The sequence below is a fragment of the Echiichthys vipera genome, assembly GCF_963691815.1.
Source record: "Echiichthys vipera genome assembly, chromosome: 19".
NCBI lineage: Eukaryota > Metazoa > Chordata > Actinopteri > Perciformes > Trachinidae > Echiichthys > Echiichthys vipera.
The window spans coordinates 10,915,679-10,940,990 of NC_139844.1; the positions used below are offsets into that span (position 1 = coordinate 10,915,679).

The following is a 25,312-nucleotide window of genomic DNA, read 5'->3' on the forward strand; positions in this document are numbered from 1 at the left end:
CGGGAATATATATTCAGGGCTCTCGTACTCCTTTCTCCCTCCATGTTTCTCGCTCTTTCTTACATCCTTGCAAGGCAATCAGTGTAGTCCGCGAGGAGTTAGATTTGTCACTATGGCAACGACACCATTACAGTTGTAGGCAAAGTGGTCCCTCTCAGGTTGTGTTGGATTTAGTTTCTTCCTACAGGGATGTACAGTACTGAAATTTTCTTAATTGTGTGTGTGTGTGTGTGTGTGTGTGTGTGTGTGTGTGTGTGTGTGTGTGTGTGTGTGTGTGTGTGTGTGTGTGTGTGTGTGTGTGTGTGTAAGCCCTAAAGCAATCCCATGCTATGTGTCATCATCTCAGAAACATCATATCAGCACTCCCTGCTCCCCTAACACAATTCTGCACCCCGGGGTGCTTTAAAATCTCATATGGTTAAGTTCCGCCTCACACATCTTATTGTATTGCTTTCCTTTACACACACACACACACACACACACACACACACACACACACACACACACACACACACACACACACACACACACACACACACACACACACACACAATTAAGAAAATTTCAGTACTGTACATCCCTGTAGGAAGAAACTAGAAACACAGAAGAACCCACCCTGAGCCACAGCCATATGTTATGTCTGCTATAATTGTAACTAGCCCACACACACACACACACACACACACACACACACACACACACACACACACACACACACACACACACACACACACACACACACACACACACACACATACACATACACATACACATACACATACACATACACATACACATACACATACACATACACACACACACTCACACACATGCACACACGCGCACACGTTAAGTCTTGCATTATGTGTTCACTGGCAAAATCATGCCCACACGCATCCTCACCACTGTTTCCAATCAATAAAAAATATCCTATTAATGTTAACGCCATGTGTCCCACTGTTGTATTTCCATCAGATCCTTGTTAATGAGCAAGTCTTAACGGCTGGTGCATTTATAGGCCAAATGACGGCTGTTACTTCTCTTATTGCCACTGTTGCAGGCGCATTGGAAGATTGATTTTGCCATTTAATGTTCCCCTATAGAATGGCTGACTAATAAGATTTTTAAAGCTTTTGTAAACTATTTTTGACATCTAGCGTCCCCTTTTAAGTTCCCCTTTCAAGACATCAAATATGTTCTGTATCATTAAAGTTATTTGAATTAAATCTTTTCAGCCCAAACTTGAACTTTAAATATAGGTATTTGCTTTTACGTGCTTTTGCGTTTGTTCTGATGAATGTGGTTGAAGAGGCTTCATGTAAATGGTGTTTGGTCCCAGCTGTTATACCTGCATTCATTTATTTACCTGGCCACGAATGCAACAAGCTGTAAATACAATATTAACATAGAATAGAATAGAATAGAATAGAATAGAATAGAATTACTTTTATGATCCCAGACTGGGAAATTATTTTGTAACTTTGTACATAACATGAATAGAATCAAATATATACATAGTGTATATATACAGTGCACAGCATGTTGTTATGGTGAAAATGATATATTTACACATCCAGCACATATGTTGCAATGTAGCATTCCTTGAAGATGCCCATATTCACTTTCCTTTCAGATCTGTTTTGTTCTCCACCAGCATTACTCATTATACAGAGATAGTTCAGAGATACCAACAAGCTCTCCACACATTTTACCTCCCAATGGGGAAACCCTTGTTAATGTTTGACACTCCAATGTGAGATCAGTATTTAGCTTTACCTTTATTGACGTGTTGTTATCGTCGATGAGCGTGTCGGTCAGCTCCAGGTGTCCCTCCTCAGCCACCTTCTGAAGAACCATACAGAAAGTCCCCACCAGTCTGCAGGGAAACACCAACAGAGAGTCTCTCGTCGTAAACAGAAATCAATGAGATCAATACACAGTGTCCTGCTGCCCATCTGTTTACCTCCAGGTCAATCTACAGTGCCTACAGAAAGTCGTGACACCCTTTTGAAGTAGTCACTTTTTTTTGTTTTACCTGAAATGATAATACATAAAATAACATATTTTTTCCAACATGATTTAAACATTTGGCCTTACAACATTCCAATGAATTCTTTTTTTTTTTTCAGAATTTCTGAAAATTGATAAAACATGAAAAACTAGAATAGCGGGGTTGGAAAAGTGATGAGTCCCCAGATGTAATACTCTGTGAAGGCACCTATTGCTTTAATTACAGCCATCTGTCTCTGCACTCTTCAAGTCCATCAAACATGTCCTGTAGGATTCAGGTCAGGGCTCTGACTCGGCCACTCTGGGACATTCACCTTCCTGTCCTTTAGCCACTGTGTTGTTTTTATTGAGGTGTGTTTTGGGTCGTTATCCTGCTGGAAGGTGAACCACCTGCCCATTTTCAAGTGTCTAGCAGAGGGCTGCAGGTTTTCCTCAAGAATTTGGGTTTACTTGGCAGCATCCATTTTCCCTTCAATCCTGACCAACTGCCCAGTCCCTGCTGAAGAGAAACACGCCCACAACATAATGCTGCTGCCACCACCATGCTTCACTGCAGGGATGGGGTGTTTTGGGTAGTGTACTTTGTTTGGTTTCCACCGAACATAACGCTTGGAGTTCAGCCCAAAAAGTTCAGTTTTGGTCTCATCTGACCATATAACATTTTGCCACATGGCATCAGAATCTTCAATATGACTTTTTACTAGACTCAGTGTGACATTTTTCAGAAGAGACTTCTTTGTTGCCACTCTGCCCTACATGTAGAACTTGTTGTCACATGCACAGATCGACCAACCTCTGCCATTAAGACTTACAACTCCTTCAAGGTCACCATGGGCCTCTTGGTAGCTTCCCTGATCAACCTTTTCCTGGCTCCATCATCCAGTGTGAAGGCGCGGCCCGATCTAGGCCAGGTCTGGGTGGATCCATATGCCTCCACTTCTGGACAATACTCTGAACGGTCCTCAGAGGGATAGTTAAAGCCTTTGAAATCTTTTTATATCCTTCTCCTAACTTGTGCCTACCGACAACTTTATCAAGAGCTCTTTTGAAAGCATCTTTCCAACCACGGTGAATTATTTGTGTTACTATGAACTGCTAGGAGTGAAATCCTCAAGGAACAGCTGATTTTATTCTGAAGTATCATAACCACCATAATTGATGTCAGGTGGAGGCCAGTTACCTTGGTGTGTAATCTGGAAGGTGATTGGTTATACCTGAGAATGTTAATAATGGTTATTCTAAAGGGACTTATTACTTTTCCAACCCTTCTATTCTTGTTTTTATTTTTTTTGCATTAAATATCAGAAATTTTGTAAAAACGATTTCACTTGAATGGTGTTAGGCAAAATGTGACTAATAAGGCTGTAAAACAAAATAAGTGACTATTTCTAAAGGGTATCTGTCACGCCGCGGTGAGGTTGGTCCTGTCTTTGGGTTTTTTGTCTTTTGAATTTCCTGTAATATTTTGAAAGATCACTATCCTCTCGTTCCAGGTCACTTGCCCTTCCTCTTGTGTCACTGACGTCATCCCCTGATCCTTAATTGTTTCCACCTGTGGTCCCCCTCCCTTCATGTGTATATAGTCAGTGTCTTTTCCCTGTCTCGTTGCCAGTTTATTTCGTACCCTGCGTCGAAAGTATCCAGCGTCTTGTTCCACAGTCTTGTTCATGCTCTTGATATCTTTGTTTCATTGTTCAGGTTTTTGTACTCCTTATTTTTGTCCAAGTAAGTTTTTCCCTTTTTGAATTCACTTGGGACTTTGTTTTTTCCTCCAGGTTGGAGCGTCTTTGTTTAATTAATTAATTTGTTCACTTTGTATTTGTTTATTCCTCCCGTACGGAGTGATCTTATTTTGAGATTTATTTGTTAACTTAACCTTTTGTTTTTTCCTCCTGTGTGGAGCGCTTTTATTTTGTACTTTGGCTTTTTCTGACAACTTTGGTTTTGTTCCTCCTCTGTGGAGTGATTTTTTTGTTTGTGGCTTTTTTCCCTGTGCCACATCCCTGTCGTCAAGATAATAAATTCAGTGTTGATCTGCAACTGAGGCCTCTTTCCTGCCTGGGTCTGACAGTATCATGACTTTCTACAGGCACTGTACTGTATAGTCTGAGTGCTCTACTTGTTCAGTAACTCTAATAAATACAGACGAATAGTACTTTTTTAGTCACCAAAACCTCCAGCACTCTGTCTCACAGGGTGAAGGTCAGTGTGTATCAGTGATAGAGGCATATACAGGCTGCTGCGGTTGGGTGGTGATGGACATGTGCTGTGAAAGACAGTGACAAGGTGCCATATTGCCTTTGCCCCACCAGCTCACTCCTCAAAACAATTTAAAGGAAGTAGATAATAGCTTCAATTCAATAGACACACACACACACGTACGTACACGTTAATAGTTTCCTCTTTGTTGTCTCTACTTTGTACACAACAGTGGTGAGAAACATTGATTCAAACATAACTACATGTCTGTGTAGAATGTTTTTACACTTATGTCTGGGTAATATGATAATATATATATTGCCAAAATGAACGACAAAACAAGTGTCAAATGTTTCAGTGTTTACGCTTGTGTTATCAGATGTCCCTGTTTTTGGTGTCCTGTCCACGGCTGGAGCTGTCCCCAGAAATAACTGCAAAGTCAAATAATATCTGACGTGACAAGAGAGTCTAGGCAGCCATGCATACCAGCTGACGTCTCATTTATGTTAGGATTGTTTTTATACGCTGTGATATAAAAGGCCATCCCGCCCAGCTCTATCACATATATTTTTTGAATATTGTTTCTGGCACAATCATATTGCACTAAAGTTCTAAATAAAATGGAAAAAATACTCAGTACTTTTCATTTGTCAAGTATTTCATTCAAACAGGTTTATACAAAAACAGGCTCTATCGTGTGGTTTCATATAGACTATTTATTTATTGAATTACAAGAAAACATGCTATCGTGATATATACTTTCACCCACGTATGAAATGACCTTTATAACATTACGAGTCCACTCTTTACTCAGCTTAATGCTTTGGTTTGATTATCCATATGGCTGCCTACATAATGCACTTAATGACCTGAGTAAAACTACCTCCCCTGTGTGAAGTCACATTCAGGGGTGTTTGGTCATATAGGGACCATTAACAATACATTTGAAGACTTCGGTGTGCCATTTAGGGAAATTGTTATTGTATCTATCATAGTTAGGGAATGCTACCTATCCGGTAGTCCGTCAAAAGGACTGAAAAAATATTTCAAAAGATTCTTCTGTGTAAAGCAGGTCTGCAAACATTTCAGACAGCCAAGTTTCCAAAGTTTTCAACATATTTTACCATCAGGCAGTAATTGTTCTCTTAAACTCTTATCAATGCCCCTGAAGGACAAGTACAAAAATGAATGAGGACTAGCAGGCCATTCATTCACCCAGCCTGCTGAATGGAAATGTTATTCTTGCCCTTTAGTGGAAAGATAAACATGTTCTCTCTTTGTGTTTTAATTTAAACGCTGAAGGCTGCATAGACCTTGGATCCAACTTTTACAGACACACACATTGCGGTGCAACTGTCATTGCTAGTTTCCGACTAACGCAGTTGTCATTTTCATGCCCAGTGCCCATGTTGTGTAGGTAGCAAATGTTCTTGTGCCCAGTGTTGTGCCTGAGCGCGTTGACTGTACGATAGTTCATGAACTTGTTCATATTTGGGTGAACTGAACAAACTGTATTACTGCCTTGTGAACGCGTTCATTCTGGTGTCTGTGAACGACTCGTTCTCTCAGTTTAACTTTGTTCAATAGGCTGCCAGATTTGTATAGAGTGGCTAAAACACACCCAGGCTAAAACAAACCGTAAACAGGCCTTAATATGTAGCAGAAAAAACACCACATCGGGCAACACCAGCCGTCAATACAAAAAACAGCACAGAGGCGACAAAGCAGCAAGGAGGGGTCGTATGATCATTTAAACACTTTTTGTGATAAGTCGGGTGAGGATAGGAAAAACCTTACACTTATGTGCAAACTTTGCCGACCGGGTTTCAAAAAGAAAATCTGCACTTCAGTCACATCCACAGCAAACCTGAAACAGGAGATTGAACTGAAGCACCCGGCATTTCAAGGTATGAGCAAGCAAATAAACAATCAAAAGACAATCAAGACAGATCCTCGACCCTAATTAACTGCGTACAGTCCATTGTCATCTTGAAGCCGCGGCTGGAAGACCTGGTGGAACAGTATATTGTTGGAGACCTGCAACCTTTGAGTAAAGTGGAAAGCCCATCTTTCTAAAGTTAAAACTGTTCAAATAATTGCTGTCTGTGGTTCTATATGGGCTGTGGCAATAAGGTTGAAAAATAAAAGCTTGCAGCAACAAGAAACAACAGAAAAAAGAACTATGAACTAGTTCATTTTGAATTATGAACTAAGAACTGTGAACAAGTTCATGTAGAAAGTGAAATTTCCCAACACTGTTTGTGCCCATCTTTTTGTCCATAGATGAGTTGGTCATAAAACCAGGTGTGGCCAGGTGTGCTGTTTGAGCATTGCTTTCTTGAGGCAGCAGTTTTTTTTCTGTTATTTAAAGGGTGCATTAGTTATAGTAAGATTAGCAGCAACATGGTTAATCCATGGATCGATCATAAAAAAAAATATTCTGCTTAAAAGAGCATCGGTGAAATATATCATGAATGAGAAAAATAGTAATTACATTCTTAAAAAAATGTTGTGGCTGTGGCTTGGTGGAAGAGTGGGTCGTCCTCTGATCGAGAGATTGGTGGTTCGATCCCCATCTCCCCCCAGTCCACATGTCGAAGTGTCCTTGAGCAAGACACTGAACCCTGAATTGCTCCCCGTGCTGCGCATGGGTGTGTGAATGTGGTGTGAATGGTTAGATCAGATTAGATGGTATGTAGATGTCCACTGCCATCAGTGTGAATGTGACAAACACTGTGAAGCGCCTTGAGTAGTCAGATGACTAGAAAGGCGCTATATAAGTACAAGTCCATTCCAAGTCCATTCTCCAAAATGTGGACATAACATAGTGCGAAGCAAAACTGCCGTCTGCTGCTCCTCCCCTGTGCACATATACACACACGCAGGGAACAATTGATTATTTCGGAAGCTAAATGTTTAGTTCTGTTTCCTCTGGCAAGTTTATAACTACAGTTTTCAGTTTGCTGCTCAATTGTACCACAGTGTTTTCTGCAGGGATATTAATGTGTCCAAAAAACAGAAGTGCCTGAAAACCAAACAAACATAGATGACTCATGTCAGCCAAAGTCCTTACTTCAAGTTAATTTTACTAAATTTGAGCTATAATGTCAATGCATTGTATTTTTTACCCTCACATAATAAATGCTGCAATCAGAAAATCATCATGATTTAGATTAAAATAAGTACTCTGCTTAGGTTAAGTGGACCTTTGTTATCAGGGTTGGAAACACAACATGAGTCTTCATAAGATCATTAGACATAAGGTTCATTTCTGTGCTGCCCAAGGATCCTTCGTAGAACATAACAGTGAGAAGAAACCTAGTACAGTCCCCATTCAGCTGGCCAATTAGAGCGGATGAATAATTTAGAGAGTTTCCCCCAAAACAGTGTGTTGTTCGCACAGTAATCAGCCCCACACAGAAGAACCCACCCTGAGCCACAGCCATATGTTATGTCTGCTATAATTGTAACTAGCCACACACACACACACACACACACACACACACACACACACACACACACACACACACACACACACACACACACACACACACACACACACACACACACACACACACACACACACACACACACACACACACACACTAGTAACACGTAGACTAAAAATAGAGCTGTGTTTTTAATTTCAATACATGATACATAAAATACTACAACAATCAATAAAAAGAGCAGACACACAATCACCAGGCTGGATACAAATCCGCAGGAAGAGATAACACCACAACACTAAGGCATACAAACAATAGCTTACCACTTGGCATGCTCACGAAAAAATGTCCAACAATGTGAACGTCCCATCACAACTATAGACATTGACAGTCAGAAGAGAGTGAATGGCAACAGTAGACACAAACATACACAAGCAATCTGTACCTCAGTATGAAAAATAATACTATTTTATAAGATGTATAGCCAAAGAATAACAATAAAGGCAGAATCAGTGTATCTGTGACAAATAAAGAGTGTGCTGTTTATTGCCTGCTATCAATCTGCTCTCTACAGCATACACCCAACTGACTGAACATTGAAAGACATCGTAACAAAAAGTCCCCTCAGTGTCCGAGGACATATACGTTTGAGATATTCTCCTGTCTTAAGCTGTGATCAATAACAGTTCCTTTTTCTCTCCAGTAAATGCTGCTTTTTAGTGTCAATATGAGCTCTCACAGGCATTTTCTTGTCCATGTCCCTCTGTTTTCATCTCCATCTCTGTCCTCTCCTATACTTTGTCTTTCCTCTGGAGCTGGTGGTGGTTCAAAATACACTTAAAAGTGGGGCTACATTTGTCAGCGGTACTTTAAAACTTAATAATGAGGTAAATTTAGACTTCAAGAACTTTACTTCACTTTAAATTCCAATTATGAAAAAAGAAAAAAGTATGCGCTTCGCTTCGGGTGCTGGCAGATGCTTTGCTTTTTGTGAAGGTGCGTGTGTGCGAGGCTCCCCACGGAATCACTCCATGCTCAACTTTACAGGGCTGACGTGACTCAAGAAGAGAATCTGTAAGAGCATTAATGGATTTGTGCAGTCAGCTTTTCCTTTGAAGATGAGAAACGTATGCACTTCTGAGCAATATCACTGAAAACACTAACCCATCATACTATAATCCTGTCTTGATCAACATGTCCAGCAAATGCTTTGTCGTTTCCTTTCAACCATTGTAACATGTGTAGAAGTGCTGAATTATTGAACTGAGCAGGGCCTATCATGTTCTGGATCACTTTTTAGCACTTCAAAAGGCAGCATACATTATTGATTGTAGTTGTGCAAACAATTTACTTTCATCTGCTTTATAATGCAGAGCTCCCTTCCCTTTCAATTTGTATTATTCTTTTATTTGACTTTGTGCGCCTCAAGTTTCTTTTGCAAATCGAGGCATGACTATGACGAAATCTCTGACTCAGGTGAACTTCAGGAGAGGTGAGCACAGCTTTGAAATGTAAAATATTTTTCCAAGTCAATTGTCAGCTCACAAGGTTGCACTACTACAGCCCAGATGCTGGTAAATCATCTGGAGGACAGTGTGAAATTCAAATGTTACAGCTGAAACGTGTATGTATGTATGCGTGTGTGTGTGTGTGTGTGTGTGCGTGCGTGCGTGCAAGCGTGGGTGCGTGTGTGCGTGCGTGCGTGCGTGCGTGCGTGCGTGCGTGCGTGCGTGCGTGCGTGCGTGCGTGCGTGCGTGATTTGGCCAAGGAGAAGCTCCTGCCAAGTACTGCCCCCCACCGGTGTACACACATTGATATAAACAAGAGAAGATACAACAAACATTTCTTTCACTTCAAGGGTGAAGATAACACACACATACCACAGTGTAACCCAACCTGTGCAATATGCCCTGCTTGTGTCCTGCAAATATGCCTTGAATACATATATTTTGTTGCTTCTTCTATTATATTACAAAATATAAAAATATAACCATCTTTTTTCATTTAATGTTTTATATTCTTATTTTAATTGCCTTATATTTGTTATTGTGTTTATTTGTTTTCCTTTAATGAAGCCTCCCAGCGAGACCAGAGTCACCAGAGTGACAATAAATATCTTGAATCTGAAATGTTTATTGATTCACAAGGATGGCAGGGGTAAAAGCAAGAAACTATTTGTGAGCCTGAAAAGTTGTCCAGGAGGAAATGTGCACACTGTATTGAAGTAAGAATGATGTGAATTTAAAACTGTTCTATCAGCCAAGGTGCCTGAGAAAAATTAAAATCTCTAAAATCTTAACCACGACCAAAAGAAAGAACTATTAAGACTTAAGAGTTTTATTAAAGCTGTTTGCTGTCAGTGTACATTAGTAACATTGCTCTTGCTGTTGTTGTTCCTGCCTCACAACAGTTTTGTTGAAGTACAAAATAAACATGAACAATTATATGTAAACACCGTATGACCCATATTTGGTTTATTTAGAAGTCAGTCTGTAGAAAGTGAGAGAGAAAGAAAGAGCAGATTTCCATCTGATACTGCAGAATTGACATGAACCAGTGCCTGGTGTTTAAAGATCCAATAAGGTCTGGGTGCTACTGGTATATATAATTGTGATGATGATATAGTAAAGTTTATGGAAAAGGAATACAGGATGAGTACAGAAAGTCAAGTACCTGTGCAGTAATGAAATTAAATAAAGCTGCTTCATAACATTTATTTAAACATTAAATCAATTTAAATTAAATATAACAAATTCAATTTAAATGAAATCGATTTACAACGTACTAGATCAAATGTCAGTAAAATACAGATTCTAAATAATCACAAAAATGTCTGCTTCTGCTGAAATGCAAAATACAGAAATATAAATGTTCATGTCAAAGGTTCAGACGTAAGAAAGCCCAAACTAATTAACTAAGTAGTAATTGTAGAGTAACAGATTTTTTAAGACCAAGCTGCAATGAACGGCTGCGTCTCAACGTGTTGAGTGGATTATAGACTTTTGAAGCCAGCAGCCCTGTAGCTGTGGGTAAATGAATATAATAAAGATAAACAGACAATCAGAATGGGAATAAAATAAATTGATTTAGTGCTAAAAAAAAAGACAAAGAGAGGAAGAATAATTAAAGAGCCTCATGTTGGACTGTAAACAGACTTATCTCTTACTTACTGAAACTGGTTAAAATAAAATTGAAAGCCAATTTTAGAGATAAAATAAGGGAAGGGAGCCCAGTAACTCTTCTGGTTGAGTGGGTGCCCCATAAACAGAGGCCCAGGTTTGACCTGTGACCCTTTGCTGCATTGTTGCTCCAAATTTTTATTGTGAACATTATTTATTAATACAAATATATTAAATTTGAAATGATCATATTTCCATATAGCATATGATCATATTTCCACACTTGATGACGGTTTCATAAAAGCAACAGCTCACTTCAGCCTGTTCAAAGCGGACGTTTAGATAAAACCCCAGTCAGACTGCATTTCATTGACAGTAATCGTAGGGTGTGCAGGAGTGTCACAAACAATCGGCATCGCCAACACTTCATCTTAACTTTCACGTTGCTTCCAAATACACCAAATGTGATTGTGAATTCAGCTTTATAACATTTTGTGAATGCACGAACACCTCATTAAGAAAAGAACAGCTGTTAGTTAAAAAACAACACAATGGACTTTTCTTTGGGGCCATACTTACCACGAAGAATTACAACATTACATAAATAAAACCCAGAATTACTGACTGAAATTGCTGATGAGTTGCTGTGAGGCCTTGATGAGTCATTCTTGTACTGATCTGGAAAAGGCACAATAGGATATGTCTGCTGTAATCTCACATTGATGGTGGTATTATCCTGTACAATTAAACTGTGTGAATTGATGTAAAGCATTCTTGTAAAAAAAAAAAAAAAGAATCATCATGCAGTCATCCAACTTTTCCTCATCTCCAGGGGTCAAACGGCTTTGCTGAACCAAACACACTTTAACAGCATGAAAAAGAATAAAATCATATTCTTAACCAAAGCGCTTTCAGGCTCCAGGCCAGACTGCCCTTAACTCAGCTGCCATTCAGTCTACACAGTCATTTTTCACAGTAAATTCTAAGACAAAATGTAACCATTCTGGAAAGTTACCACAACTATTTTATCTTTCGCTGTGACAATTGCGAGGTAAAGAGTAAACTGGGACACAGCGGCAGTGCTAATCATGCACTGAGCTTGCTGCAAAACATTTGATTCAAAAATAACATCAGTCATCCCAATTTTAATTCCACGGACCCTCTGATATTTCTCCATGGATCCCCTGGGAGCCACTGACCTTAGGTTTAAGACCTTGAATATACAATCATATAACCTCCTCTTTGCTCCAGTGCTCAGTAAGACAGTGTTCTCCACAGTGTGCAGAATATAAAAGCATATCTTTCAGCCACAGGGGAAAACAGATCATAAAACATGCTCTATAGACCAGTGCAGCACAGAGACCATCCCGGATCATCGCTTTCTCTTTGTCTTGTGGTAATGTGATCGCAATTATGGTCACACACTGTGACACACTGGCTTTACAGTGTGTTGGTGCATTACCCTGGTAATGATGCTGCTTGTGGACATATGGAGCAGGTGTGAAAACAGCACAAGCTATGCCTCGTCTTGAATTATTTACCCACTTAAATGAGTGCCGGCCTTTGTTGTGTTGGGTATGTGTGCCGATAAGTGTCTTTGCATGCAAGAGTACTTCTCTATGTGCTTTAGCGTTTATTCTGCTGTGTATGTGCATTTGAGGTCATGGCGTTATCCAGCAATCAGAGGTTTAAATATAGCAATAAAATGTTTCTCTCTTTTTTCTAGCTTATTCTCTCTATAATGAAAACTGGATACCACCATTTCTGTGCACACAACTGCTCATCACTTCAATGATAAAAGACTCGTTCCAGACTGCTGCCCATGTCTCCATATTTTCAGTGAATCATATAGGTCCGATGTTATACTTTTTGAGAGAAAAACAAGCAGGTCAATTGGAGCTTTGTAAGCAAGATTAAGAACAGAGACGCTAATTAGCTCTAAAAAACAAAGTGCAGCTACGACTGATGAGAATATCATTAGTTCTGCAGGTGTTAAATGATAAACCAAGTATTGGACAAATATGATGAATAAATAACAAAAAGAGCTCTTGATCTGATGACAGATGAAAAGTTGAGACATCACCAACGTTTATTAAAATCATCCTGAGCAGGACATGAAAGTCCGAACCAAATTTCATGACAATCCATCAAATAATTGTTGAGATATTTCACTATAAATCATTAATGTGAACCTCATGATGACACTATGGTTAAGAAACAGGGGGTCTATTTGGAAGGATCCGTCCTCTGGGGACCATGCATTTCGGCAGAAAATATTGTACCAATCCATCAATTTGAAGTTCAGATATTACTAGTATCAATAATTACCAATGAAAAAGTTGACCTACCGGTGGTGTAGATAAAACATTTACCAAATTTTATGGCAATTCATCGTATAATTTGGAGATGTTTTACTAAAAAAACTAATATGTCAATCCTCATGGTGGCATTATAGGAAAGGTCAGAGAGGCACCAAATTTGTCCTCTGGAGACCACGAATGTCAGTTTGGTAGCTGATCCAATAGCTAGATGGAGGAGATGGTTGATCGACCAACAGACAGTCAGACCGACATTGCGATAGAAAATAGCTGACATGAACGCAATGCCAAATTGAATGAGAAATGGCAATAAAGTCTGATTATCAGGCTACTATGGTTGCTAATGTGAAGCTATCCTTCTGATCCTCTGTGAATTGTCATGTGTGGCTTTCCTGTTTCTGTTTACCTCTTCCACACAAAGGCATCAGCCTTGATGTAGAGCTGATACAACACTTTTCTGCACACCTGTCACCGGCTTTTAGCTCTGAGTCGTCTTTGTGAGTGGATGAACAAATGTGTCACCACCTACAGTACATGCATTCACACACGGCAGACAAGATAAGGTCACACAGAAAAAATATAAATGGTATCCTCACATCAATCCCCGCCCACAGTATACACACAGACAAGCACACTAAGTTTTAATGACTGGGTGGGCAACATGATGTGTCCATTGTCTGGACACAGTTAAACACAGCAGCAGTAATGATCCAGTTGGATTTGTTAGAGACACATGAGACGGACAGGCTTCCAGGAAAAACCAGCCTACGATTTATCAGATGTGGACACACCAGAGCAAAACACACTTCAAAGGAAACTAAGGAAGAAAAACAAGAAAAGGAAAATGAGGCGGAGTAAAAGGAAAATGATTTAGTTTCCATCATTGCCTCAACCAGGGCTTCCAAAGCAGGTCTATGTATCAGTACATTGCTCAAGAGCACTTTGGGCATTAGTGCTGGGCAATACAGAACCGGTATACCAGTTTTAATTTCCTGTGATTTGATTTCTTTATATACTGTTATACCGGTAAAAAGCTGAAATAATTGCCATGACTCTTCAAAAAGCAGCAAAACATATAATATTATTTGCGGCAAAGTGCGCTACGGTCGGGGCAACTCGCACTTGTGAGCCAAAAGCGGTCACAAGTGTGGTTACATTTTTCAAAACTCCCCGTAGGCAACGCTCGCTCGATAATATAATTAAATAGCGAACCAAGACTGGTGGGTAACACTTCCTCTTAGACTCACACAAGGGCATTCTTTATGCACTGGAGACAGACTGACCGGCTGGAGGGTGTAGGGACGGGTTTGGGAGGGGAGAGGGTGGTAGGGAGGAGTTTTATTTTGTGTTGTGTAAAAATTGTTTGGACTTATTCTTACAAATAATAACTAAAAAAAAAATTCTAACCAAAAACAGGTACCGTTGGATACTGGTAACGAATTACCCAATCCTAATTCCCAACCCTAATCCCTGAAGGACATTTGTATATTCTATGCAGCATAAGACACGTTCAGCATGCCATCCCAGCTGCATCATCCTTTCAAGCACTCTGTGTTTTTCATGATCTGACGGTTTGGAGAGTGTAAAGTGACAAATGTGCCCATTACTGAGGATCTAATGTAGTTTCATTAACTCCACTCTGCTCTGATGTGAAACTCATTCACGACCAGTTCTGTGGGCCGTCACTGACTCAATTGAGTCAATTTAGAACAAACTCTCAAGGAAAAAAGTACTGGCTTGTTCACCTTCATCACCGAGTGTCAGTTTGAATTGGTCACAGGTTGTGACAGGAAAGCAGAAGGGCACTGAAGCCACAAACACTTTACTCTGAAATGTTGTTTGGTGGGGTGAATGTGGTTTAAGGACAAGCTGGCAGCGATGGCACACCCTTACCTGTTGGAAAAGACTTTGCTGTAATTGTACACTTGGATCTCCAACATCTCGTTTCCATCCAGCCTGCTGGCAATGGGCCATCGAAATATCTGTGGGAAAAAAGACAGAAAATGATGAGTTTAAAAGATAGTAGGGATAGTAGGTTATATTTATATTGATGAATCAATCTATTCTTGTTTTAATTCAAAGACTGTTTGGTCTATAAAATGACAGAAAATAGTGAAAAATGCTTGTCCGGAGAGACGCTTTCAAATGTATCGTTTTGTCCAACCAACAGTCCTCAGAGAAAAGCACCAACACTCAAATTTCAGAAGCTGGAACCAGAAGATGTTGGGTATTTTTTGCTTTATGACAACAAAGCATTATGCTTCCTGTTTTACAGTTGCCTCAATTTCTGTCTCAGGAGGGGCCAGCAGTCAATCAGACTCCACAAACATAAGGTCTCATGTCAGCAAACACATGTTCCTCTGCCCTTGAGTTTAAAATAATCCCTTCTTGCGACAAAGGTGCCGTGCTGGAGGGAATAATACATCACAATGTTTTATTCATCACCATAAACATCTCCAGGTTAGATAGAGCTAAACAAGAATATTGATTAGCTTTTTGCTATAAGGTAAATCCGGAAAAATCCAAACTGTATGGTAATGAATGTCTTGTGAAAAAGCCCTGGTTGTGAGATATGTGAAAACAGCTTTGAGGGATAATCCTCCTCGGGCACCCTTTTTCACTTTAATTAGTTCTGAATTACAGTTTTAAAAGATTTCAGGTGGTTGTTTTCAAGTATATTCGATGGGAGGAAAAAAACAAACAAACACAGCTTTGATGGACATCCTTTTCACCACAAATATCTGTGATTTTTTTACCAGCCGTGACAGCAACACTGGTACTGTTTTCACCTTTGTGTATGTGTGTGTGTGTGTGTGTGTGTGTGTGTGTGTGTGTGTGTGTGTGTGTGTGTGTGTGTGTGTGTGTGTGTGTGTGTGTGTGTGTGTGTGTGTGTGTGTGTGTGTGTGTGTGTGTGTGTGTGTGTGTGTGTGTCTGTGTGTGTGTGTGTGTGTGTGTGTGTGTGTGTGTCATCATAGCGAAATGTTTTGTCATCGCGATAATGTTGCAACCGTGCCAGATACAGCAGAACTGCCTGAATGTCCTTTTGTTGGCGTTCCAGCCGGTGTTTATTCAGACAATTTAATGATTAGGTTCGTAATAAAGGTCAATCCGCACATGAATAAATAAATCAGCATTAACAATTTAACCCAGTGTATTGTCCAAAAGGTTCAAATAATGTTCCCCAACAGGAACAGCCCAAAGTTCTATCAAAAATCACTTTTCGGTTTCAAGCACAACAAAATAAAGAAATAATTTCAGTTTGTTTAATTCTGTTGTAGTCGGTTTTTTGTAGGGGTTAATCCTCTTCTCAAACTAAATAATAAAGGATCTCTGATAAGTTTCAGTTTCATTTTCCCCATTAAGTTGAACCTCTTTCCAAACAATTTAACAAACGATCTTTCAACAAGTAAATATCCAATACTGTTGGAGATTTCCAAAAATTGTAAACACGTGACCATGTAGAGACAGAATTTAAATGCTGTCGTGCAAATTAGATAAATAACACAAGGCTTAAGGGATCCTTAAATGACTTCTGTTGTGATCGTATGCTATTCAGAAAATACAATTAAATGTAATTAACTTGACTTTCAGGGGCGCCCTCCTTATATAATGGTAGGGGAAACACTGACTTTGTTTTGTTTTTTACACAAGTAAGCACACAGTACATCGGTCTGTCATGTATAAAGTGACTCAAGTACAGTTAAGTAATTTGTCTGTGTGACATTATTATTACAGCTACTACATCGATGATTGATATCTTTGCATTGTATTCTACATATTGTTTTGTAACATATATTTTTTAGCTTGTTTGTTTTCTTTTCTTTTATCCCAAATGGTTTGTGTAATTATTCATAGACCAAAATAAATTCCAATATTTCTGGCTATGTTCCACAGTTTACAAAATGAAAACAATCATGAGCAACCCTATAAACTTCTAATTAAATCTCAAAATAGCAGTGAAACATATCCACAACTCCTTTCAGGTTTGTTGTAGTGTTGTTACATTGGCAGACAGAATTATTCATTCACTATGAATATGATTGCGATTCAGAACACTCTGAAATATCAAGCAACCTGATACTGTATCCTTGAGGAAAAGTACACTATGATAGATGTGTTAAAAGCATCTAAGCAATTTCTATAAACAAGCCCCATTACACCCATTAACATGCTCAGCAATAAAGTAGGTCAGAAAAAGAACAACAACAACATTAGGAAGGTTAGAAACATGATTAATGCATTATTTCACATTCAGTAAATCACCTCTGAGCCTTCGTCTCTGTACTATAGTACCTTGGAAAAGAGACTGTATGAGGGCAGGTGATTTAAAACTCATTCACCCCCTGCTGATGTTGGCCTCTCATTCAGGAAAACACTATGGGCTGTCGGGCAAGCGATCCATCAGGATTGTCCCATTACCGAATCCTGGGGTTCCCACCTGCTACTGACAGACCTGCTTTCAAGGGATGTGTGGACGCGTGTGTTTGTGTGTGCGCACTGTATTAAACCATCACTCTCTGCCCTGTGGTCTGTAGTCTCTCTTCCCAGCCTTCAGCCAGGCATGACCAGTACTGATGCCTCTTTCTTAACTGCATTTTACTGGCAACATTCAGCCTGCAAACACCCTTGCAGTGATGATCGTCGGCTGAGATTATGGTTAACACAGTCATGCAACATCTCATTTACAACTAAATCTCCTCCGGTGTGTTTGAACAGCCGTGAGAGAGGGAAGAGAAAGAGGCCCCAGCATGGTGTTAATGTTGCACGGATGACAGTGCACACTGCTAATGGAGCAAATGGCGCCTAATATACACATAAGAGAGCATACACACACTAAAATTATAAATACAAATGAATGAAAATAGTGATTATGTTGTCTTTATTCAACACCGGGGACTGGGCAGCATCATCAATGTACACAAATGTATGGACTTTAAGTTTCTGCTCACAGCCATTACAAATGTCTCAGCACTTAACTTGTCTTCAGTCTCCAAGATGAATTATCTCCAGAGTACAACACATGCAAGAATCCACAACATGAAGCTGTTAGTGTTGCCTAATGCCTTCACGGTCACTATGACGGACAAAAGTGCTTACAGTAGTTTAAATAGCCACACAGAGCAGACAAATAAAATGAGAGCAGAGAATCCATTAAGGTGAGAAAGTGGAACGTTTTAGCCTGCTTCAGTTGTTCACTAATCTTAAACAATTGAGTGAAATTTGGCTACAGGGCTATAAAAAATTAAAACTATACTATACTACTATACTCTTGCAATATTGACTCCCACATTTTCAAACGGGTTGCGCATTTTCACAGAAGAAAGCACTTTCAGAGAGTGTTAAGCAACATTAAGCTGCAAAATATTCACATTTGTCAAGCCAAGCAGTTCTCCATTACACTTCTTTATCTTACTTTCTGAAAAAGAGGTGTCTAAAGGCCAAGGCCAAACGGTTTAACTTTAAAAGCTCACTTTTATTTTGTTGTGTGTGTAAATACTTTTCAGGTAGAGAAGCGCACACACAAAATCACTTTAATCAGCTCTATTTATTTGACACAATAATGAATAATATGATTATGTGATGTCATGATTTAGCCAAATGCTTGTGATGTAGCTTTAATCTGCTGTCAGTGAGCCTCAGTGCCATGCTATGTCAGCCTGCTGAGAAGATGCAACCACTTGGATTAAAGTTGAACACGCCATATGAAATTTATGGGCAACAATTATGTTTGATTATGTGCAGCCATAGTTACCCCAATAGAACCCTTATAGGGTAGCTTTATTGCCAGTCAGCTGACAATCATGGAAAGACATTTCTCAAGAGGCTATCCGGCTGCTGGTGACACTGATAACAACTGCTTTCTAAGGTAGACGGATAAAGATCCCAGAGATGGTTGCCCATGTGCTGTGCAAAGTGACCTTTGGGTGACAGATTAAAGTGTATATAGCTGATGGAGCATGACATATCAAAATGGTACAAATGTGACAAAGTCAATAGTTTCTGCAGTCAAGCAATAAAGTACAAAAATGGTACAAATGTGACAAAGTCAATAGTTTCTGCAGTCAAGCAATAAAGCACAAAGTCTCCTTCCTTATCTTGGGTTTCTGCCAGTGTATGGCGAGAAGAGCGTCCCGGAGGCCCTAGTTCAACTCCTCATCGGGGCTAGGCATCTTTTTATTTTGTTTTTTACGGTTTTCTATTATGTTTTTTTTTTAAATAAAATGTAAATGTAGCAAACTATTTAAGGGAATAAGTCAACCGGCCACACCACGCCAGTACATCCATCAGGTGAATTTGATCCTCAATCTGAGCAGAGGTCAGCCACAATACGCAAAAACATCAGTGAGGGTGTGCAAGGTTTTTAGATAAAAAATACATGATCAGACTTGAGGCAGTCACCGTGCCTCTAACACTAACTGATGTAAAACTGCTGCAATGCGCCTACTCTAACATTCAATCTGACTCACTGTATCACAGATTGTGTGAATTAAAAAAAACTCTATAAAAATAACCTCAAAACAATCATCACTGCCCTGATATAAAAACAATGGTCGTATTTTAGATTCTCCTGTCTACTTTTTTAACCTGTCTGAGGAACACACGTTAATATTGCTAGCACCCCTCTAACCTTCTGTACTGGTAAATGGGCTGCATTTATTTAGCGCTTTTATCCAAAGCACTTTACAATTTAACCTCTCATTCACCCATTCAAACTCACATTCACAAACACCTAATAGCAGCAAGCTACCATGCAAGGTAGCTGGCCTAATCATCAGGAGAAATGTGGGGTTCGGTGTCTTATTACACAGCCTAATTGGTGGAGGGAGACCTCTCATTAAAACTGACAGGTATGATCTCAATGACCGGAAGCCTTGAGGCCACTGTGGCCAATCAGAGGGGCTAATGCTCAACTGAAGAGCAGCTATTACTTCTGTGATCCCACGCTGGAGCATTGACCGAGCCGACCTCAGTTTCCCCCCCACCCCCGCTCACCGTTCTTTGATAAATCATGACTGTTGCCATGGACACAGAGGATGAAATCACCTCTATGATTAATTATGAACAAAATGTTGTTTCACATACACTCACTGCAAGGGGAGGAATATATTGTATTGACAGTAAGAGCATTCTTTATGCAGTGTGTAGTCCTTTGTGTTGGGTTGTTGTGATCTCATTGTGATGCAGTATATTGCACTTTGATGGTGCAGGCTTAGATGTTCTTAAAGGATAAAAGAGATAAGGGTAGACAGCTCAAAGGGGCAGTATAAGCCAACTTCTCATCACAGCTGGCTTTACCAGCCGGCTCCATAGTGCTATGTAATATTTAGGCTGGTAAAAAAAGAGGTTCTTCGTCTTCTCTGAATTTGACTGTACAAGTCTACCTATAAAATGCAGGAACTTCTCTCACCTACATACAGTAACCCTTTATTATTCTGCTTCTTTATATTACATTTTCTTCCCTTGTTTTGTCCGATGTGCGTTTGTTTTTTATGACGCAGCAGTCAGTGTAAAACCCTTGAGCCGCTATTATTGGTGGCATTCATCTTCTGAAAAATCATGCTGCAGCATATTACTGACCCTGTGTTCAATTACTTTAAACTGCACCTCCATACATGTGATTTGCAGATTTTTTTTTACATTTGCACTTAGACTGAGAATACTACAGAATATACAGAGACTGGATAGTGTATCCATTCTTTGTTTCATGCATTGTTGTAAATAACATAGCAATCAAAAATGATAATATATACACACGATATATCTGACAACATACACCAGTAGTACAGGATTATTGTTCATTGAGCCATTAGAGAATAAAATACTCTTAAAACATAACTTCATGCATTTGGGTGAGGTCATATTTTAGATAGTACTTTTACACCTTGACCACAAGTGCGAAGAAGAAGAGTAGTAGTTGCCTTTGGAACAGACACAAGATGTAATATTGCTGGAGCTTAAAAATTATGAACTTCAGCAGCTTTAGGGCTGCTCCAGGGAGGTGCTTTCCCTTCTCTGAGTATACTAAATAAATGATGATCCCAGCAGAATGTTTTCTTTGCCCGCTTTAAAGTTAGAGGGAAACTGAAAGCTGAAATTTAAGCAACCAAAATTAGACAGTAGAATATGCAAACGGAATATTTACTGTATAGTGTGGGGTTTATGCATAAGTGTTGTTTAGAAAGACAAAACAGCTGAATTAAAAAAGTGTTAGGGTTTTTTTTTTAGGATAAATTTTACTTCTTACTTCCACCAAGTACGCTGGATGTGTATGTGTCCGACAGTGGAGATGAAACCGCATCTCTGATAAGCTGGTTCTGCAGAGAAACTCAATCTTGCCCAATTCACTGACATTGCTGCATTCTCATCCCAGCCTCCCCACCACCACCACCCCCCTCCGGATCCAGTCTCAATTTACTTTTTCCGAAATTCGACTGTCCTGCCTGTTTTTCATTTCCATCCCCGCTCTGTTTCTCGGGTGTCAGTTTATCTTCATGCTCCAATGTTTCTGAATTCATCTCAGTCTCATTTATAATATGTGTCACATAAAATACAGAGGGTGCAGAAGTATTGACGCTAATCCAGTAAGAATCTTTCATTCACCCAGAATGTATTTTTATCAGTGATTGTAGCTGCTACAAGCCCTGGTTGTTGCACTGATACTATGCAAAACCATCCATTATAACTGACAATGTTCGGAAATGTTTTACAGGCAACTACTACTACATAAAGTTTAATCCATAACAAACAGTATTATTCTTATATAAGAGCAGGTGGAAAGCAAATTGTAGATATATTTGGAGCTAAACTCCAAAGAGAGGTAGAGTGGACAGGTATCAGACTTACTATCCAGTTAATTCAGTGACATCTTATTTTGTTTCAAGCTGGACTCTAATAAAACCGCAATTTTCTGCTTTGGAAGACCAGATGGTGGGGAGATAAAGAACAACACATTTTGTCAAGTTAGCTGTTCCACTACTCCTCGAAAATAGATGGTGAGATAGATTTTTATTAAGGTAGAGATTATTTAATAGAATCTCTACCTTCTGTTCATCTGGTGCATATTTATCAAACTATGTTGTGCTACATATGACAACGATAGCATAAGCTGGAGTGAATTAATTGTTAATGAATATTTTTGATTTATTAATTAAAAGGCCTGTACTGGTGGAGGACAAGAACATCTGTGAACAAGGTTAATAACAGTGATTGTTAGAGAGCAGAAGTACCCTTTTATCATAGAAATACATAGCATTGTCAGCACTGCCACTGTGAGCATGTTACCATGCTGATAATCAGTGTTGTGCCTGAACGTACGAACGATTATTCATAAAATCGTTCATATTTTGGGCGAACGTGAACTGAACGTACTATATTCTGCCTATTGGATGTTACTGTGAACACATTCATTCGTATTCTCAGTTAAATAAGTTTTATGATAAGGTCAGTGAGGATGGGAAAAATCTTATATTTCTGTGCAAACTTTGAAAAAGACAGATCCTGGTCCCATATCCCATTAACTGCCTACAGCAGCGGCTCCGCTGTCATCTCCCAGCCACAGCTGGACAACCTGGTGGTGCAGTAAATCGTCGGAGACCTGCCGCCTTTGAGTAAAGTGGAAAGCTGAGCTTTAAGTTCAATCTTAATTTCCTGCCTCAGCCTGGTTCCTGGTTTTACTGTTTATGTAACTTGATGTTAAACCTGGTATGTTTCGCCAGGATTTCAGTAATTCTTTTAGTATGTACTGAAATGGAAAATTATAAAAAGTGAAAAACATTTGCACCTTAAGGATTACTGTCCTGTTTCTCTCTTTATAATTCCTCATTAAAAAAGACCATTCAAGCAGCAAGTTGTTCCTCATGGTTCTGAGAATATACTGTAGGGGTGAAAGCTGCAGCTGCTCGTGTCTGGACTGGATGGACAGCAGCAAAGTGTTGAAGCAACAATGGGGAAATGATGTCCCTTCAAATCTACAGTGAACCCTGGTTGGATAAGGATTCAAATGATTCAAAGGAAATCTGACGCATAGTTTTAATGTTAAAACTGTTAAATTAATTGCTGTCTGTGGTTCTATATAGACTGTGACAATAATTTTGTAAATAATAGCTCATAGCAACATATTGAAAAAAAGAACTATGAAATAGTTCATTTTTGGAACTACGAACTTAGTTCATAATTTTGAATTATGAACTATGAACTGAACTAGTTCATTTCAAAATGTGTGAACTGAACTTTGAACTAGTTCCAGTAGAAAATGAACTTTCCCAACACTGCTGATAATAGCATTGCACTGTTGCCCAAGTACAGCCTCACAGAGCGGCTAACTTGGATGTATACTATAGTTCTGTTACACACTGGGCTGTGCTTCAGATGTACAGAACCACAAAACACTGTCTCAGCATGAAATCTAGTATTCTGTTGTTGTGCATATTTTTTTTACAGAACCAGATCATATTTCATAGTTTAGGAACGTTTCGGTGGATAACTTTACATCGTCGCCTTGATATCAGTGTCGGTGTTTGGCACTGTGTCACTCTTGAGAAAGACTCATTAAGGCAGAGGAGTCACAAGCTGATGCACTTGGGTAGGTTCACACAGAAGCAGCAAAAGAAAAATGGGAACTTATATTTTTTTTGCTTCTCCTAAGGCTCACAGCAAATACAGCATTCCCTACAGAAATTGTGTTTTTGTTACATCCCTCGCATCAGCACACCTATTTAATTCTGCAGCTTTGTCCTTCTTAATCCACAACACAAATGTGTAAATCAGCCTAAAAAACAAAAAGTCATTACATTAGTTTCTATGCAGTATGTATGCCAACTGTGGCATGCCAAAGTTGGCCGTATGCCAACTTGTGTTCATTTCGGTTGCTCGAATTTCAACTTCCCTCCAACTCTCAGCGGGCAAAGGAAATATTCTGTTCAGATCATCATTTTTTCAACGTACCCAAAGATGGGAAAGTACCTCCCATCTTTAGTTTAAGTTTATAAACTATTTTAAGCACCAGCAATATTCCATCTTGTGTCTAGTCCAGAGGCAACTGCATCTCCTCTTCTTCTTTTTACATGTGGTCAAGTGATCAGTAAAGTATCGGCTGAAATATGACCTCCAGAGGTGGATCAACCTAATGCGTGAAATTATCTTTTATCTTTTATTCCCTGGATATGAATCTTGTTCTACTGGGTATGATGTATATTAGTTTAAAAACCTCACCCTGATAGTGGTATGTTCTCATATAACAGATACGCCTTCCTTGGGCCCACTAACTTCCCAAACTTGATTACAGAGGCTGTGGGGGAAGTTTTGTGGAAGTGACCTCACTGTGGTCTCTTCCTACTCTCTTTGGTAAGCCGCAGCACGCCCTGGAGTTCAGAGTTCTGATCAAGCTAATGAGGCTTTCAGTGGTAAAGTACTGCATGCAGAATAAACAGTGACACGACAACTACTTCAGCAACCCTGTCCACTAAAAATTGTTTTTATGTACTGTTCATTTCTTTTGCAAATTAGATTTTGTCAGTGCATGTGCAATGTTTGTTGCCAAGGTAATTCTACGTTTTTTTGTAACGTGCGCAAGTTATAAAAACGTGGAATTAAAAAAAGACAGTAACAGAGACTCAGACTCCGATGATTTTCTTATACCTTTTTTAAAACTGTCCATCATGAGTGTTGTCAATGTTATAAAGACGTAATGCTTAATTTGGGAAAGTTTCCTCATTGTGGCAATAAATAACCGAATCAATTGAGTTGCAAATTAGTAGTAAACAAACGTAATCTGTTTGCTTGAAATGGCAGAGGGCAGATTCAAAGGTCTGGACCTAGGCAATTTGTTGGAGACAGGGTTAAAAACAGGTACACAAAAAGTCCTGGGATTCAGAATTTACCATTACGTAATGCCAAGACTCTCATTAAAAAGTGGGACTGTGCACTTTTAGTACACTGTAGGGAGGCTGTAGCAGCTGAAGGCAAGGGGAGAAGGAATATTCCTCTCCTCATTATGTTTGCATAATAATCACCCTTTACTTGACTGCATAGTTTAGGTCTCTTTACATCTTGTTTGCAAATTAAACAAACACACATTACTTATCAAATTCTTCAAATGGGCCATCTCTTCTCACACACACATTGGCATGGACACATATACATGCATGGTAGCTATATCTACAGGCTAATATTGAATGAACCCTGTGGTCACATACAAGACTCGCAGGGCTTTCTGTTC

General features: G+C 39.4%; 1 protein-coding gene across 2 annotated transcripts in view; it reads right to left on the reverse strand.

Annotated features, from left to right (window-relative positions):
• Window positions 1-25,312, reverse strand: part of otofa (otoferlin a) — a gene marked incomplete at both ends in the record, with an annotated part of 81,025 nt that overhangs the window by 43,412 nt on the left and 12,301 nt on the right. For both annotated transcript variants that reach the window (XM_083934413.1, XM_083934412.1), the window contains 2 exons: window positions 1,777-1,876; window positions 14,989-15,077. In XM_083934413.1, coding sequence (XP_083790539.1) covers window positions 1,777-1,876; window positions 14,989-15,077 — 189 coding nt within the window. The remainder of the gene's footprint in view (window positions 1-1,776; window positions 1,877-14,988; window positions 15,078-25,312) is intronic.